Source organism: Tamandua tetradactyla, chromosome 18, assembly GCF_023851605.1.
Source record: "Tamandua tetradactyla isolate mTamTet1 chromosome 18, mTamTet1.pri, whole genome shotgun sequence".
In the NCBI taxonomy this organism is placed as follows: domain Eukaryota; kingdom Metazoa; phylum Chordata; class Mammalia; order Pilosa; family Myrmecophagidae; genus Tamandua; species Tamandua tetradactyla.
Window position 1 is genome coordinate 56,970,385 of NC_135344.1, and position 19,456 is coordinate 56,989,840.

The 19,456-nt window shown below is 38.7% G+C and overlaps 1 protein-coding gene and 1 pseudogene across 3 annotated transcripts in view; both read right to left on the bottom strand.

Annotated features, from left to right (window-relative positions):
- PSMA8 (proteasome 20S subunit alpha 8) overlaps window positions 1–19,456 on the bottom strand; it is a 41,380-nt gene that overhangs the window by 13,731 nt on the left and 8,193 nt on the right. For all 3 annotated transcript variants that reach the window (XM_077135739.1, XM_077135741.1, XM_077135740.1), the window contains 2 exons: window positions 18,953–19,079; window positions 9,020–9,144 (listed from right to left, as the gene is read on the bottom strand). In XM_077135739.1, the coding sequence (XP_076991854.1) occupies window positions 9,020–9,144; window positions 18,953–19,079 (252 nt within the window). The remainder of the gene's footprint in view (window positions 1–9,019; window positions 9,145–18,952; window positions 19,080–19,456) is intronic.
- Window positions 11,125–14,272, bottom strand: LOC143662762 (adiponectin receptor protein 1 pseudogene; annotated as a pseudogene).

The following is a 19,456-nucleotide window of genomic DNA, read 5'->3' on the forward strand; positions in this document are numbered from 1 at the left end:
AGCCATGTTTTAATATAAATCCCATTTCATAAAGGTAGAATAATCCCTATTCAATACTGTATATTTGAAACTGTAATGAGATCATCTCCCTGGATGATGTGATTTAGTCAAGACTGGTTGTTAAATTGGATTAGGTGATGACATGTCTCCACCCATTTGGGTGGGTCTTGATTGGTTTACTGGAGTTCTATAAAAGAGGAAACATTTTGGAGAAAGAAATTCAGAGAGAGCAACACTACAAAGCAGAAAGTCCACCAGCCAAGGCCTCCCGGGGAGCTTCATGAAACCAGAAGCCAGGAGAGAAAGCTAGAAGATGACGCCATATTTGCCATGTGCCCTTCTAGCTGAGAGAGAAGCCCTGACTGTGTTTGCCATGTGCCTTCTCAGATGAGAGAGAAACCCTGAACTTCATCAACCTTCTTGAACCAAGGTATCTTTCCCCGGATGCCTTTGATTGGACATTGCTATAGACTTGCTTTTTAATTGGGACATTTTCTCGGCCTTAGAACTGTAAACTAGCAACTCATTAAATTACCCCTTTTAAAAGCCATTCCGTTTCTGTTATATTACATTCCAGCAGCTGGTAAACTAGAACATATACCATACACCTTACACCCCTCCCTCCCATTGACCACTAGTGTTCCTATCTACCCAATTTATTTTAAGCTTCCCCGCCCATTATTTATTTATTTATTTTTATCCATATTTTTTACTCATCTGCCCATATCCTGGATATAAGGAGCATCAGACACAAGGTTCTCACAATCACACAGTCACGCTGTAAAAGCTATATCATTACATAATCATCTTTAAGAATCTAGACTACTGGAACACAGCTCAACAGTTTCAGATACTTTCCTCTAGGCACTCCAATAAATAAATAATAAACTAAATAAACTAAAAAGGGATATCTCTATAATTCATAAGAGTAACTCCGGGATACCCTTTCAACTCTTATTTGAAATCTCTTTTTCTCATTTCACACTTTCCCCTTTTGGTCAAGAAGGTTTTCTCAATCCCTTAATGTCAGCTCCTGGCTTATCCCAGGCTTTCTGTCCCACACTGCCAGGGAGAGTTACACCCAAGGGAGTCATGTCCCACATCGGGGGGGAAGATGGTGAGTTCACATACTGAGCTGGCTTAGAGAGAGAGGCCACATCTGAGCAACAAAAGAGGTTCTCTGGGGGTGGCTCTTCGGCCTAATTTTAAGTAGGCTTAGCCTATCCTTGGCAGACTAAGTTTCACAGGGGTAAACCCCAAGATCAAGGGCTCAGCCTACTGATTTGGTAGTCCTATACTGCTTGTGAGAATATCAGAAATTCTCCAAATGGGGAAGTTGAATATTGCCCCATTTCCCCAAGGGGATCCCACAAATACTTCTTTTTTTGTGGCCCAAATCGCTCTGGGATTTATCAGGGCATCACACTAACATGAAGAAACCAACAAAATCTTACTCCCTTATTCAAGATTCATGAACTTATATAGTGTTCAACTAAACTGACCAGAAAAGTTAGATTAGGAAATGCACTACCCAAAATATAAATCTTGCACCAAATAAACATCTCACTCTTTAGTCTCACCCAGAAGTTGAGGTTTAAAATATGGATGATATCATTCTTTACCCAATCTTTCAGCAGACCTTAGTCCTATTCATATCAGCTTCATTCATACTTCTAATTGAAGTCTGATCCCTTTTTCAACTTTTTAAACAGTTCTTGTATGGGCTACTGCTCACTTTCATAGCTTCAGAGCTCTAACTCTGAGTCTCAGGTGTCACATAAGTAACCAAAGTTTCTGGGAACTTTGGATATACAAATATCTCAGTATCTCAGAATTTAGAATTAACAGTTATACCTCATGAATATATGTAACTGCTGCAAGAGCTTGCAATCTAGAACCCTTTACAGTAAGTCCCAACCTGATAATCCATGCTCTCAACTTTAGTTCAACAAATTTTTATATTAGTTTTAGTCCATATGATTGAGGCATGATAATATTTGTCTTTTCTCCTGACATCTCCTTCAACATACAGCTCTTAAGATTCATTCAACCTAGATGCATGCCTCACAACTTCATTGCTTCTTGTGGCCATTCAGTAGTCCATTGTATGTATAAACCATAGTTGCCCTTTTCATTTCTCAATTGCTGCACCCTTAGGCCACCTCCATTCATTGTGGGTCAGAAACACTGCTGCCATAAATACCAGTGTGCAAATGTCCATTTGTGTCTCCACAATCAGTTCCTACAAAAATATACTGAGCAATGGGGTTTCATGAACATATGGCAAACCCACCCTTAGCCTCCTGTGTAACCACCACACTGCCCTCCAAAGCGCTAGACCTCTCATTTCCCTAGCGACAGTAAATAGGTACATCTCTCGCTCCACATTTTCTCTAGCACTTGCTTCTCTGACCATTTTTAAATAGCTTTATTCACACATTATACATGCCAGTCTAATTGTATAGACACGCCTTCGCCACCATACTCTATCTGAAGACCTTTCCTTTTCTTCCACACAGAATCCACACCCCTTTCCAATCTCCTGCCCATTGACATACAGTTGCGGCATAATGCCTTTGTTACATTCAGTGGAAGCATGTTACAATGTTACTGCTGACTATAAACCCTAGCTTACATTGATTGTACCTTTTCCCATATACTCTCTATTTTCAACACCCTGCTATACTGACATTCAAGTGCTCTCCCTCATGCAAAAACATTTTTAAATTTGCATATTTAATCACCATTATTGTACATGCCAGACATTCCTAAATTATACCAAGTAGTCTTTATCCTCTATTTTTCCTGCTGATTTCATATGTGCCCCCAGCCCTTCTCACTCTATCATACTCGCATTCAGCTTCATTCAGTGTACTTATATTCTTGTACTACAATCAGGTAGTACTGTGCTATCCATTTCTGATTTTTTACTATCAGTCCTGTGCACAATCTGTATTGTGCACAATCTGTATTCCTTCAGCACCAATTGCCCAATCTCTATTCTATTTCTATCTCCTGTGTTCTTAAATTGTCCAGCTTCACTCAATATTAGTTCATATTAGTGAGACCATACAGTATTTGTCCTTTCGTTTCTGGCTAACTTCACTTAGCATAATGTTTTCAAGGTCCATCCACATTGTTACATGCTTCAAGACTTTATTCTGTCTTACACCTGCGTAATATTCCACTGTATATATATACCACAACTTGGTTAGCCATACATCCATTGATGGATATTTGAGCTGTTTCCATCTCTTGGCAATTTGTAAATAACGCTGCTATAAACACTGGGGTACATGGTGATTTGAGTCCTTGCCCTCACATCCTCCGAATAGATACCTAGCAATAGAATTGTGTGATCATATGGCATTCCTATATTTAGTTTCCTGAGGAACCACCTAACTGCCTTCCAGACTGGTTGTACCACTTTAAATTCCCACCAACAGTGTATAAGTATGCCTCTATCTCCACATCCTCTCCAGCACTGGTTGTTTTGTTTTTTTTGATAATGGTCATTCTAGTGGATGTCAGATATCTCATTGTGGTTTCGAATTCCATTTCCCTAATAGCCAGTAAAGTTGAGCATCTTTTCAAGTGCCTTTTAGTCATCTGTATTCTGCCTTCTGAGAAGTGTCTGTCCAGGCCTTTTGTCCATTTTTTAATTGGTTCTTTGTCTTTTTGTTGAGTTGAACAATCTCTTTATATATTCTGAATCTGTGGTTATCTGATATGTAGTTTCCAAATATTGTCTCCCATTGCGTAGGCTGCCTTTTTACTTTCTTGACAAACTTCTTTGGTGCACAAAAGTGTTTAATTTTGAGGAGTTTCCATTTAACTATTTCTTTCTTCAATGCTTGTACTTTCGGTATAAGACCCAGGAAACCACCTCCTATTACAAGTTTTATAAAATATTTCCCTACATTTTCTTCTAAAAGTTTTATGGTCTTAGCTCTAATGTTTAGGTTTTGATTCATTTTGAGTTAATTTTTGTATAAGGTGCAAGATATAGATCCCCTTGCATTCTTCTGTATATAGATAGCCAGTACTCCAAGCACCATTTATTGAAAAGGCTACTCTGTCCCAGGTAGGTTAGCTTAATCGCCTTATCAAAGACCAATTGTACACAGATGAGAGGGTCTATATTTGAATACTCTATTCCTCTCCAGTGGTCAGTATATCTGTCTTTATGCCAATACCATGCTGTTTTGACCACCATAGCTTTTTAATATGCTTTAAAGTCAGGTAGTGTGAGACCTCCCACTTCATTTTTCTTTCTCAAGATATTTTTAGCTATTCTGGCACCCTGTCCTTCCAAATAAATTTGGTTATTGGCTTCTCTATTTCCACAAAGTACATTTTTGGGATTTTAATTGGTATTGCACTGAATCTATAAATCAATTTGGGTAGAATTGACCTTCATTATATTTAATCTTCTAATTCATGAACATGGTATGCCCTTTCATTTATTTAGGTCTTCAATGATTTCTCTTCCCAATCTCCTGTAGTTTTCTGTTTGTAAGTCTTTTTTATCCTTAAACTTATTACTAAATATTTTATTCTTTTGGTTGCTATTATAAATGGATTTTTTTCTTGATTTTTTCTCCTCAGATTGCTCACTATTAGTATATAGAAACACCACAGATTTTTTGGGTTGATCTTGTATCCTGCTACTTTGCTGTACTCATTTATTAGGTCTAGTAGTTTTGCTGTGAATTTTGGGGGATTTTCAACATATAGTATCATATTATCTGCAAACAATGAGAGTTTTACTTATTTCTTTACTATATGGATGTCTTCTATTTCTTTTTCTTGTTTAATTGCTCTAGCTAGAACTTCCAGCACAATTCTGAATAACAGTGGTGACTGTGGACAGCCTTGTCTTGTTCCTGATCTTAGAGGGAAAGCTTTCAGCCTTTCCCCATTGAGGATGAGGTTAGCTGTGGGTTTTTCATGTATTCCCTTCATCATGTTGAGGAAGTTCCCTTCTATTCCTATACTTTGAAGTGTTTTCATAAAAAAATATGGAGGCTTTTTTTTTTTTTTTTTTTGAGGCGGGTCTCCTCAGATATTAAGAACCCAGTCAGATTTCCCTGACTGGACTAGCTCACGTCTCAGGAGGAAAGAATTGCCATCATCAGTTTTCTCTGAGGGTAAGACCCAGGGGGTTGCCAGGCTTTCCTAAGAAGCCTCTAGACTCTGTGTTTTTCCTATCTTACCCAGCATTTGACACTTGTCTGCCCAAGGCTTCCAACCAGTGTAAAGTGGTATGGTGCCTTTAATTTCAACAGACTTTTCCTACTGGGGGTGTGGTTGAGACAGAGGAGAGACTGTATGTTGGCCTTAACTGCTTCAGTTTTCCAGTCCCTGGGCCCTGAATTCCTTGGGGAAGGGATTCCACTTGAACTGGGCCCAGCTTTTTCTTGGGGAAGGTGTAGCCTTTAAGAAATTAACACATTTCACCTGAGAAGTTACTTTGTTTCTCAGAGGAGCTTAATTCAGCAGTTGCCTGGAACAGAGCTGGTGTGTGAGAAGGCTACCAATTCTATCTAATGAGCCTTTAGGTAGTAGAAATAAAGCAGGGGTGGAGGATTGGGGGAGTATTTCCAGGCTGTATGTGTCCCCCCACCCCCCACTTTTCTTTAGAGTCTAGTCCTTTTTCTGTATTTTGCACTGACTCAAAAAGCCACAGCTTTTTTTTTTTTTTTCTGTCAGCCCTGCCCCCCACCCTGCCAGAGCAAAAATTCCTAGTACCTTTAGAGCTTATTCTAGGATTATCTGTGCTGGAGGCCTATTTTCAGTAGTCAAAATTTGTTAATTTTGCAAGTGGTGCTTGGTTGAGCCAAGCCCTTGCTTCTGGTAAAGTCTGTTTTCTTTTCCTTTGGGTAACCAGAATGCCGTGCATCAGGGAGGGGTGCCAGCCTCTGCGGATTGGGGGACTTACAGTTCTGTGTGGGGTCTCAGCTGGTCCAGCTTGTACAGACTGGTGTACACTGTGTGTCCGGTCACTGATGTCGCTCAAGCAGTTGAAGAGAGCAGTTGCTCTGTACTGTTCCTGGCTATTTACTAGCTCCTGTGGAGTACAAACTAAATTCCACACCTCACTAAGCAACCATCTTGCCCACAGCCTGTTCTTTTAATTCATTCCTATGGGTACAGACCTATTGTGGGTGGGACAATTTGCTTAGGTTTCTTCCATGGAGATGTGACCCAGCTCATTCAAGGTGAGACTTAATACTCTTGCTGGGAGTCCTTTAATAAGGAGATAAAAAGGCAGAGACATTTTAGAGAGAGGTCAGAGAAAGAAAATGCCCCAGGAGAGGCAAGAACCCACAGAACTCGAGAGAACCATTCTGAAACCAGAACCAGGAGAGAAGCACTAGCAGAGGGTGCCAGGTGCCTTCCCATGTGACAGAGGAACCCTGGATGCCAGCAGACTTTTCTCAGAGAAGGTATCTCCCTCTTGATGCCTTAATAAAGACACTTTCATGGCCTTAGAACTATAAATTTGTACCTAAATAAACTCTCTGTGTAAAAGCCAATCCATTTTTAGTACATATTGTGTTATGGAAGCTTTAGCAAACCAAAACAACTTTGAAGAATATTATGACTGTTAGAGTATTCTTCAAGTAGTCTATTTACTATAGACTAAGTCATCTATATTTGAACACCTAAGTAAAACATTTCTTTCTGTTCCAAGACAAGAAATTTTATTTCTCTTGAAGAAAGAGCATTCTTTTTCCTCATAGACAAAAGGAACTGGAAACTAATTGTATTTTTTTTTTTAGAGCCAGAGGCTTTCCGGATTTGTGCTCTGGATGGTAGAAATCACACTAATTCTATGAGATAGTTGCCTCCAACAGTGATTCTAAGAGGTAGTCCTAACAGAAAGCACAAGACTAAATCTGTGGCCAACTTTAGGAACTTTATATAACTCTGCGACTTGCAATACTTTATATTAGCTTTCTTCCTGGCCTTTTCTATGTACCACATGTATTTTTTTTTATGCTTTTATTTCTTACTTTTAGTAGATTATATGTATTTTTATAGCTATTTTGGAATTTTGGTGCAAATAAACATTTAAAGATGATGATTTGTGTTCTAATTCCTCTGTACTTCCTAATATTCTTCGTTCACATTTAGTATGAACTAGGTGCTACTTTATATTTATATACCTAATCAACGTTTCACAAAAAATATAAAAGTAATACATGCACAGAGTTAAAGTAATTTAAAAGTACAAAGGTATGCATGAAAAGACCTCTCTCTTCTGCCCCAGTGCCCCAGCCACTCCACAGCCAGTGGCACCCCACTGCTACAGATGTATAACACATGTTCTCAGAAATTTTCTCTTCATAACTGTGCTGGTTTGAAACTGATATATACCTGAGAAAAGCCACATTTTTCTACTCCAACCCTGTGGGAGCAGACCTATTGTTAGTGCGACCTTTTGACTGGGTTTTCCATGGAAATGTGGCCTTGCCCATTTAAAGGGGGGGGGGTCTTAATTAGTTTACTGAAGTCCTTAAAAGAACTCACAGAGAGAGAGAGAGAGTTCAGAGTCAACACAGAACAGAGATGAAACCAAGATACAGATATTTGGAGATGCTAAGAGTCTGCCCCAGAGACTCTAACTGAGGAACCAGAGACCCTTAAAGAGAAAGCCACTGGAAACAAGCTGAGAGACGTCTGAAATCAGAATCTGGGAGAGAAGGACTGCAGACATCACTATGTGTCTTCCCATGTGACAGAGAAACCCTGGACACCATCTATCTTTTTTCAGGGTCAAGGTACCTTTCTTTGGATGCCTTAATTTGGACATTTTCATGGCCTGAGGATTGTATATTTGTAGCTTAATAATATCCCTTTGAAAAAGCCACTCCATTTCTGGTACATTACATTCCAGTAACTTCAAACGATAACCTTTATAGAAAACTTTTAAAACCACAATTGGGAACACTGTATATTTAATGTTCCATACCTTAATTCGGAAGATGCCTTTTTAATTACTGGGAAAATAAATAAAAGATAAATAAGAGAAGTAGAATAATAGAAGTGTGAGACTTTCTTAAATATGAATTAACAAAGGATAATAAAGTGGGTCAACTTTGTTATAAATAAATCAGTTGAAACTTTAATATCTAGAATATATATAAAGAGTGTATGAAAACTTTTAAACAGACAAAAGGTAAAATCCAAGCAGAAAGTATTCTAAACGCTTTAAATGTATTAAATCATTTAATCTGTAATGCACTTCAATGAAGTAGGCATTACTGCTACACTCATTTTACAAATCAGAAAACTGAGGCAAAAACAAGTTAAAAGTGTTGGTCCCAGAACACCAACTAGAAAGTAGCAAAGCCTGGATTCAAACCCCAAAATTCTGACTCCTGGGAATACACTCTTAACCAATAGAATACCTGTCAAAAGAAAAGACAGCTCACACGAAAAGAAATGAAAACAGCAAAACCATGTGTGGAAAAATTCAACCTCACTACTAATTATTAAACTAAATTGCCAGACAGCAACTAGACACAGTATTATATTGTTAGTAGAATATGTTGACATATATAAAGTACAAATAGAATAAGTAAAAAAAGAAAACTTGTATACATCGTGATAAGTTGTTAAGCTATACATCTATGTATAAGTTCAGAGGCAGTCATAGACAAACCTGATTAGTTCCATGTAGGTTTGAGGTAAAAGGGTCACGCGTATTCTTTTGGAAAACTTCAGACTATTTCTTATTCTTTATCTCCAGAAGTGTTAACAACCCCTTAAAAGATAAGGCTTATTGATCTTTTGAAATTTAGTATAATTCTAAGAATTGATACTGATTTTTCTAGTGATTAAATCGATCTATTTTACTGAAATAAGTGTGTGCGTGTGTAGTGTTGAGAAAGAATAATGAATTTGATATATTTAATAGATTAAAATTGAGGTAACTGTAGTATTTCCATATAGTATCCATAAAGATGGAAAAGGAGAAAACTTAATGAAATCTGTTAGGAAATTAGTTTACCTGCTTTAATGTTGCTATGAAGCGCGTTATATACTCTATGGTGACCGGGTCCTCCACTGTTAGCTTATGACTTTGGCACTCTATGCGGGCTCTGTTGATAACTACTCTTGCATCAGCAGTTAGTCCTGTTCAACACATGATAAGAAAAGAATGACTTTTTCTTTGTCATTTTAGCTGCCATGAAATTTTCTTACAACATCCTCTTTTTTTTTTTTTTACCAATATAAACTCATCACAAAGGATTTGGAAAATAAAGAAAAGAAACAAGCACACCCTACATTCTGACTTATTTCCTTCCAGATTTAACTTGGTACATTCCTATTTATTTTTTTAAAAAAACGGTTTTAAGGCATAACAGTTTAGACAATAATGTTTAGAAAATTATTTCCCAGGGGCCAAAATGGTTTAATTCACAGTAGCTAAGCTGGTTATTGTGTTTCATTAAATATTTTCATAAAAGCTGTGTTGTCATATTTTTTAAAACTTATTTTTTTGAAGACTGCCATGATAGACTTGAAAAGCTTATGGTCTGTCCTGATTCTAAAAACCAGAACAAATATATTTATCTAAACCATGAGGTAAGCTAAATTTTCTCTTGTGAAAACAATGAACTTTACTTCACTATTAAACATATATCCATTGAATTCAAATACTTTCAATGAAATTGTCATTTGTCACTTCTCAGCTTTTTGGGTAAGAATAAGGGATCGAGAATCAAGAACTTTAAAACAGAAAAAGAAAACACATTCTCTTGTTTTTGTGATACCAAAACAACATATGATTAATTCTCTACACTCCTGTAAGGAAAAAGAATGTGTTTCTATTGAAAAGTAATAACTGATCTAATGACCATTAAAATTTCTATTAATGACTTCTTTAGCACTGGACTGTTTCATAACCAGTTTGTAATTTTAAGCTTCTTTCTCCCTCTCTCCATACCATATTGTCAAGTATTCGTTCCAAGATCTCTGAAACTTAGCTATTTCTCAGATGGCTATCAGTTTTCTTGTCACAAATTATTGTTTCCCTAACATGCCATTTCACATTCTATTTCTATAAACCTGGAAGAATCTTCAGTTCTTGAAGACAGTTAATATCAATCTACAATGAAGCAGCTGTTAGAATATGCTACTATTAGAGTTACCCTTATACTATTTGTTACAGTTACCCTACTACTCATAGGTTGGGTGCCAGTTACAATCAGACACAATTACAGGAAGATAAACAGGAAGATTTTCTTCTCTTTGTAAGATGTTATTTGAGAATAAGAAGTGGCAGGAGAAGGTTGACTTAACCTACGGTATGTGTTAAAAGCTTCATTCAATTAGAAAACATGATCTGGTAGGAGGTTTCTAAGTATTTTCCTTTTACAATGTGAGTATGATCCAAACCTGAAGAAACATAAACCTCTCATACGTAGAAAAGTAGCGAGACAACTGAAAGATTCAAGAAAAAAAATTAGTGGTAAGTTTTCCAAACTATATGAACAGTATAGTTGTGTGTGTATGCGTGTTTGCAGCAGTAGTTACACTAACGAATATTAATTGACTAGGGAAAAAGAACGAATTTTATTTAAAGACAGCATTTGAAATTGCAACTTCACTTTATGTTTACAAATAGCCAACCTATAGAAGAAATGAGTCTTCAGTCTACCGCTTTTAAATTTTTACCACAACTTTACCTTAAAGACATATCATAATGTAGAATTTTCACTAGTAAGTGGTCATCCACGTTACATAAATCTTTTTTTCAAATTCTTTGATTTTGTTTCCTAATGGTTGTATTCCAAATATCAGAATCCCAATATAACAACAAAAGTATGTTTTTCCAGAATGCAACTGTACTTTTTTCCGATATGTTCTCACTGTAAAATAATCCAACAGTGCAGAGGAAATAACAGCTATAATTCCACAATTTTTTACTATTTTTTTCTTCTGTACTTTGTTTTATCATCATCATAGTCTTTGCAAAAAGATACATAGCAATGATTGCAGGTTTCTTTTTAAGGCTTAGTATTAAATACTAAATATCTTTTTCTCATTTTAATTTACATTACTCTGCCAATAAAAAAAAAAATTAAAGCTCAAGTTATTTGAAGCCTGGACAAACTTCCATGATTAGCTGGGCTATGTAAAAGTTGGTGGTTTTGTTCTTGCTGCTGTATAATCAGATCCAGGCCCTAGAAAGATGGACCAGGTTATAATTGTTTCTGAAAAGTGTGCTACAAAAATGGATGGCTTGTTGTAAGTCAAGTTACAAAGAAAGGATGGGGTAAGGGAGGGACATTTTCTTTCAGAAACAGGATTTCTGAAGAGTCCCAATCCCAAAATGGTTTCAGGAGAGAATAAAATGTCAGCATGGGCTTCAAAGTACTGTCTGGGGGACAGCAGTTGCCTTGCTGAGGAGGGGGATGGCTAAATTGGACCATCCCCTTTCTCGCCAGCTAGGTGAAAAGTTTATTGCTCATTGAGTGGGCTGAAGCTTCCATGATAAAGAATTCTCTAAGAGTTTCTTCCACAAACAGACAACTCAGATTACTCCTCTCATTTCAGCAGAGTTTTTTTTGTTGTTGTTGTTGTTTTTTTTTTTTTACTTTTTTTACTGAATAATATAACATACATACAAAGCAAAGAAAGAAAAAAGAATTAGTTTTCAATGCACTCTTCAACAAGTAGTTACAGGACAGATCCCAGAGTATGTCATGGGCTACTATTCCATCATCTCAGATTTTTCCTTCTAGCTGCTCCAGAATATAGGTTAGAAGGAATAAAATTTATCATCACAATTGACTTTTTTTTCCTTTTTGTAAAAAATAACATACTTACAAAAAAGCAATAAATTTCAAAGCACAATGGAACAATTAATTGTAGAACAGATGTCAGAATTTGGTATGGGTTACAATTCCTCAATTTTAGGTTTTTACTTCTAGCTGCTCTAAGATACTGGAGACTAAAAGAAATACCAATTTAATGATTCAGCAGTCATACTTGTTTGTTAAACCCTACATTCTCTGTGTAATTCCAACATCACCTTTGATCTTTCTATCCTCTTTTTAGGGGTATTTGGGCTACGGCCATTCTAATTTTTCATGTTGGAAGGGGCTGTCAATAACATGGGGTAGGGAGATGGAACTAGCTGATGTTCTGGAGAGGTTGGCCCCTCTAAGTTTCAGAATTTATCTGGTCCAGGGACCCATCTGGAGGATGTAGATTTCTGGAAAGTTACCCTAGTGCATGGAACCTTTCTAGAATTTTATATTGCCGTAGGTGTTCGTTAGGATTGGCTGGAATGGTTTTGGTTGGGGTTTGGCAACTTATGATAGCCATGGTAGCAATTTCTAACCGAAGCTTTGCCTTAGAGTGACCTCCAGAGTAGCATCTCGATGCTATTTGAACTCTCTCAGCCACTGATACTTTATTAGTTATACTTCTTTTCCCCCTTTTGGACAGGATGGAATTGTTGATCCCAGGGTGCCAGGGCCAGACTCATCCCTGGGAGTCATTTCCCATGCCGCCAGGGAGACTTTCACCCCTGGATGTCATGTCCCACGTAAGGGGGAAGGTAATGATTTCATTTAGAGTTGGGGTTAGAGAGAGTGGGGCCACATCTGAGTAACAAAAGAGGTCCTCCTGAAGTAACTCGATATAAGCTTCACAAGAGTAATAAGCCTCAAGATCAAGGGCTTGATCTATTGATATGGGTGTCCCTAATGTTTGACACAGTATCAGGGGATTCCCTGATAGTAAAGTTTAATATTCCATTTTTTCTCCCATCCCTAAGGGACTTTGCCAATACTTCTGATTATCTGCTTAATATATTCTAGGATGTATCCAGGCCTATTTGTGTTAAGCTATACAGGATTAAAGGCCCTCATTCTTGTTCTGGGCTCCCTGTGCTTCAATTGTTCAAATGAGCTATCTAGATAGGGTGAATTACATTATGTGCTATAGAAAATTTAGGTTCTGGACAAAATAAACCTTTCTCCCTTTGGTCTCAAAAAGTAGGTACAGTTCTAAAATATAGACAATGTCTTCCTTACCCCTGTGTTCTGAAGTACCTTAATCCTGACCTGATTGGCTTCATTCTTATCCCTAAATACCAGGTAACAGATACATAAAACATCCTCAAAATCCAGAAATAATTACCACTCCAGATTAAATGTGCCTGCTATAAGAGCTTACAATTTAGCCCCGTTTTCTTATAAGCATTTTCTAAAGGAGACCATATAATAATTATTCTTTTGTTTCTGGCTTATTTTGCCTCACCAAATGTCCCACAGGTTCATTCACATCATTGCATGCCTTACGACTTTGTTCCTTTTTGTAACAGCACAATATTCGATCATATGTATACACCATCATTCAGCAATCTACTTCTCAGCTGGAAAGAAATTATTTTTAAAAGCACTTAGAAAGTTTCTCTGCCACCCCTTTGGCAGGAAGCCTCAGAGAAAGGAGTTATCAGTACAACCATCTTCTAGGCCATAATGGAATTCCTGAAGATTGGAGCCCCCATCGAATATACAAAGGCATCTGCCAGGACAGGACATAGAAAACCTGAGGAGACTGGAACCAGATATCAAACTTTTCAGGAAAGAAACATTCAAGAACTGGAGCAGCATAAAGTCCAGCTCTGGTGATGTATGCCACAGTCATGAGGAAAAACCAGTCCATCCGGCCTGTGGTGGCCTTGACAAAGCCCACAGCAATAGTAAAGTGCATGGTGAGCACACCACCACTGAAGTGAAGTCCCAGGAACATTCCAACTTTTGTCTGCCAGTTCTTAGGAGTGGCAAACTGGTCCCACTGTGCTACAATGATGGCAGAAATCCCCAGGACAAAGACGATGGAAAGGTAATCAGTAGAGGGATCCCTGAATAATTCAGTGTGGAAAAAATCCGACAGACTTTCTCTGAGTAACAACAGACAGTGTGAATGACTCAGGAGAAACTGAGGCAACATCATATGGGATGACCCTCCAACATCCCTCCCAGATTTTATATACAGACTCCTCCATCTTCTTCATGGTGTAACAGGCTTGCAGGGGAAACGTCGGTACCTGTACCTCCTCCTCTTCTTCCTGGCACACTGGGTATGTTTGCTCTCCTTCAACTCTGCTTAGGTTGGCGATTACCTCTTTGCCCTTCTCTTCCAGCAGGGATCCCAGTTCAGCCAGTTCCACTGTGTCAATTTCCCTGATATTGGTGGGAGCCCCAGTGCCCTGTACCACCATAAATCTTTTGTGGGAAGACATCTGGCTGATACCTCAATACCCTGAAACTTTAGCCCAGGGAAAGCCTGGGGTCTCTCAGCCCCAGGGTCAGAGATCTCCCTGTGATGACAGACACAAAGTGAGGGCAGGCAGGCTCTGCTGGGGGCCCAGGTCCCCTGTGCTATATCCTGTGGTGAAGGAAGATCTTCAGTGCCCTTCCTGCGCTGGAAAGGATGTGCAATAATTTGGTGTCACTTCCGCAGCCTCCTCACCTCCTTTCAGGCTCTCTCTTACTATTTTTTAGCAACATATTATAAATACTTTGCTATGTAAATAATATAGATCCTACCACATCCTTTTTAAAATTGCCACTATATAACAATATAGCATGGTGGTAGTAGTAATAGCAATGATAATAACAGTAATATTTGTTAAGCACTTATCACATGCCAGATACCGGGCAAATACTTCACATATATTAACTCACTTGTTGAACCAAATCATTAGGGTAGGTATCATCAATCCCACGTTTGGATGAGTAAACTGAGGCAAAGAGTAGTTAAGTACCTCACACACAGTCAAAGACTTAGTAGAAAATGGAATCTGGCTTAGAATGTAGTTGGTATGGTTCCAGAGTCTCTGCTTTTAAGTCATTGTATGGAAATACCATGGTTTATCATATCAGTTCCCCAACAGCAGATATTTAGGTACTTCTCAATACCAAAATCAATTAACAAGTAAAGGAAAATATTAGTAAATGTTCATTTTATTCTGCCAAATAATTAAAATTATCAAAATTAATTTCATATTAATGACAGAAAGGTATGTATACCAAAACTTAAAGCATTGCATATCATTTATATTAAGAGAAATCCTTTTTTAAGACAGTAGGATAAAAGCTGGTTTTGCTCAAAAGATTTTTAAACTTCAGTACAAAATTACAGTTTTAAAAACAGTTACAATTAGAAAATCAGTACATGAAAAATCGGGCAGCATCATTAGCCATTAGGGAAATGCAAATTAAAATCATAATGAAATATCATTGTAAACCTATATAAATGCCTAAAATAAATAAGTAGTGACAATACCAAATGACAGTGAGGATGTAAAGAAACTGGATCACTCGTACATTTCTACTGAGGATGAAAAAGATAATAGTACAGCCACTCTTGTAAACAATTGGCAATTTCTTATAGAACTAGGCATGCCATTACCATAGGACCTAGCAATTACACTCTTGGGCAACTGAAATGAGAAATCAAAACCTATGTTCATACAAAAACTTGTATATGCATGTTCATGGCTGCTTTATTCATAACAGTCCTAAACTGGAAATAATCCAAATGTCCATTAAAGGCTGAACTGATAACAAACTGTGGTACATCCATACCATGGAATACTACTCAGCAATAAAAAGGAATGGACTGTTGATATATACAAATGCTTGAATGAATCCTAAGGGAATTATGATGAGTGAAAAAAACAAGCCAATCTTAAAAGATTACTGTATGAATTTATTCAAATAAATTATCAAATGGCAAAATACAGAGATGGATAGTAGACTGGTAGTTGCCAGGGGTTAGCAATGGTGAGGAAGATGGATGTGGCTACAAAGAAATAGCATAAGGTAACCTTGGAGTGATGGAACAATTTTGTATCTTGATTGTGGTGATGGTAACACAAATCTACATATATGATAAGGTATAATAAAACATATGCACATCCAGGTGGGTCACTCCTAGGCCAGGGCCTGGAGGCCAGAGGGAGGTGCTGAATTTGAGCAATTAAGGAAGGCCCATGGCCAGAGGGCAGTGCATGAGGCCAAATGCTGCTGAAGAGGACATCCATGCAACACTAAGCTCCCAGATCCTGCTACCAAATCATGGAAGGTCCCAAGAATGCAACCGTGCTGGATGGCTCAGTGGCTTGCTTCAACTGCAGCATCTTCTGGGATGGCGGCTCATCATGTGGGCTCTGAATGGCACAGTGGTCCTCAGCATCACCCCCATGGAGCCCATTATCACCAACAACCGCTTACCTCCACCAGTTATGAGGTGGGTGGTAACTTCACCTCCGAGATGAGAATCCATGACATCCAGTTCAGTAACTCAGGGCATATCAGGTGCAGCCTTCAGAACAGTGACCAGGACACATCTACCTTCTTCTCAGTGCAAGAAAGCACCTCTCTGGACTCTTGCTCCTCAGAATATCCCAGAATGCCTTTGCCCTGAGGAAGCAGACAGTGCCTCTCATCTCTTTGCTTGGGGCTCGGCCTTCAGGGCACTCAGTAAACCCCAGAAGGTGTCCTGTGTCCAGGCTGAAAGGTTATTAAAGTAATAGTAATAATAATAATGCTCTGCCTCTTTTTCTGTTATCTGCAAGATGAAAATAGCTTGAAAAAAGAAAAACTCCCAAGTGGAAGCCTTGAGGATGAGGAGGACCTGACTCAGGGAGCCCGTCCCCTGCTCAGCTCAGAGGATAAACCAAGGCAGGGTCTGGGGACCCACTCCACCTGCCCCTGCCCCTCTGAAACCTGCTCCCAGAGATGCCAAATTGGACTTGGAGGATGGCAGGTGGCAGCATATCCACATGACGACATTCTGGGCTACTCTGGGGGAGTTTGGCCTTGATGGGGCCCCTGCACCTTCCACCAGCCTGCAAAGCCCACCAAGGTTAAGCACCAGACTAGACTGTGCTTGGGGGGATGGAGGATTAGTGGGGGAGAGTGACACAGAAAGTTGTGCTCTTGGGGCTGGCATGGACAGCCGCCAACCTCCCATCCTCCAAACGCAGCTTGTGTTAGGGCCAAGTATATGGCACCCCCAAAATTACAGTTAAGTGATTGCTTGTGGGCTTCAATCCTGCCTCCTCCAGGAATGAGAAATGAAGCTGAAGCCCAGACCCCCAGTGGGCTCATAAATCCTGGAGATCAGAGCATGCTGACATCTTTCACCCATTCTTATGGCTCAGCCATCAGAACCCCTGCCCTTCACCTCTCGCCAGATGTTGTTCAGACACGTCAGAGAAATGAGGGCATATGTGGTCTTCCCTTTGGTAGAGAAGAGAGCAGCAGAAGGGTAAAGCTGGGACTGACTTGGGAGGGGAGCTGAGCATGTTATGCAACCTGCAGGACACAGAGACTGAGCTGGTGCTTTGCTCCACAGAGCATACCCAGGCCACCCCAGGTGGCCATCCAGACACAGTGTCCAGACACATGGCCCTGAGATGGGTAAAAAGACAGGGGCACCAGGTGCTGCCGGCCAAGCCCAAAGAGTGAGGGTGGGGTCTCCGCAGGGTCCTCCACCAGGCCCACAGTTCCAGCCACCTTGATTCCACAACATGGATAAAAAGACATAAACATCATAACAGTGACTCCATCCAGTTCTCACCAAGGGCCATGCCTGTTTAAGGATGTCACAAGCGTTCATGCATCTGATCTTCCTGCATCTGATCTTCCACCCCCTGAGAGGCAGATACTCCCTCCTCCCCCTTTGCAGAGGAAGACGCTGAGGCAAGGGAAGTCCAGCGCAGGCCCCACAGCTCTCAGGTTCCTGTACATGAGTCCCCACAGCCTCCCTCTTCCTTGAAGCATGGATGCCTTGCCCCCAAGCCCATTTATTGCATGTCCTTAAAGCATGGGCTGCTGCCCAATCCTAGACAAAGACAAGGGCAACTAGGATACAGGGAAGAATTGGGTGGGTGGGGGGGGACACTTCAAAAGTTGCAATGAGAAGCCCTTGGCAACAGGTCTGCTCTAAGCAAACCGAGGAGAAAAGAATGAAAATTATGGAGGTTTTAAAAAAAAATCAGTGGTGTGGTGGTTCAGTGGTAGAATGTTCACCTTCTATGAGGGAGATATGGGTTTGATTTCCAGACCATGTATCCCCCCAAAAAAAGAAAGAAAAAAAAATTATTTTTTTTTTGTATTAAAAGAGTTCTATAAAAGTTTGAAATTTTAAAAAGTTCTGAATAATGTTTAGGTAATTCTCCTGAAATTCCTTGCAGCTCATTTTCTGTGGAAATTAATACAGTGAAAAGTCAAAAGTTTGTTTGTTTATTTATTTGTTTTTAAGTGGTGTTTTTCCAGATCAATTCTAATGATAAATATTTACATAGTTACAAAATGTAATTCTGAAATGTGGAATGCCTATATGCTTTGTTTGGTATATCTTCTATGGAGATGTCAATGATTGTAATACTCCCATCTGTGACTATTTTAAATGTTGAAATAAAAGACAAAAAATGTGGAAAAAAAACTATATGCACATATGCAAAGACGAGCATATATAATACTGATGAAATAAGAATAAGCTCTGGCAATATACCAATGTCAATTTCCTGGCTTTAAAGATGTCACCGAGGGAAATTGGATGAAGAGTACACAGACCTCTCTGAATTTTTTTTGCTACCTCCTATGGGTATTTCAAAATAAAACTTAAAAAAAAAAAAAAAAACCAACCACCTAAAGTCATAAGTAAGGTAATATAAAATATATCTTTTAATGCGTATGTTCTATCAAAACTTGCTCTCACAAAACCTGGTTTACAGAGTTGTGATTTTACTTAGAAGATAGACATATTGTTTATTTTTAATAAGAACTGGAGCATAATTCCACATGATGGGTGTATGTATGTGTATGTGTGCATGTGTGTGTGTATATGTATCACAACAGCTACAGTGGGATCAACTGTACTGCCCTACTACCATGACGTACTTAATTACCTGCAAAAGCCATGCAGACGTGATCATCAAGGGCACAAATTTTCCTCACAGTTCTTTCATCTTGAAGCTTAGCAACAGATTTTTTTTCTACCCCAAGTACAACTATATTGGTACCTCGAATTCCAACCTATTATTAAAAAAGCATAGTTAGCTGTCAGTTTTAACATTAAAATGAAGCTTTTATAATACTTAGGAGAATAGCATTTTTCTTAAACACTCAATAAAAATGAGAAAATCAGTTATAGGAAAACAGCCGTATAGGTATAAGCTTACCGGAGGTTCATTTCCAAAGCTTTAAAGCAATGAAGACAAATAGGAAGAAACTGCAAAAAATATAACACCAATGCTGAAATGACATAGGTATCCTAATCTCACACAATACATATGAAGAAGTGCTATCTAAACATAGAGCAATTTGAACCAAAATTAAAGCAGATGTTGGGAATCCATGTCAATACCTCACAGAGTGGGCTGTACTACTAATAAAAGTTGTATTGAAAGCTA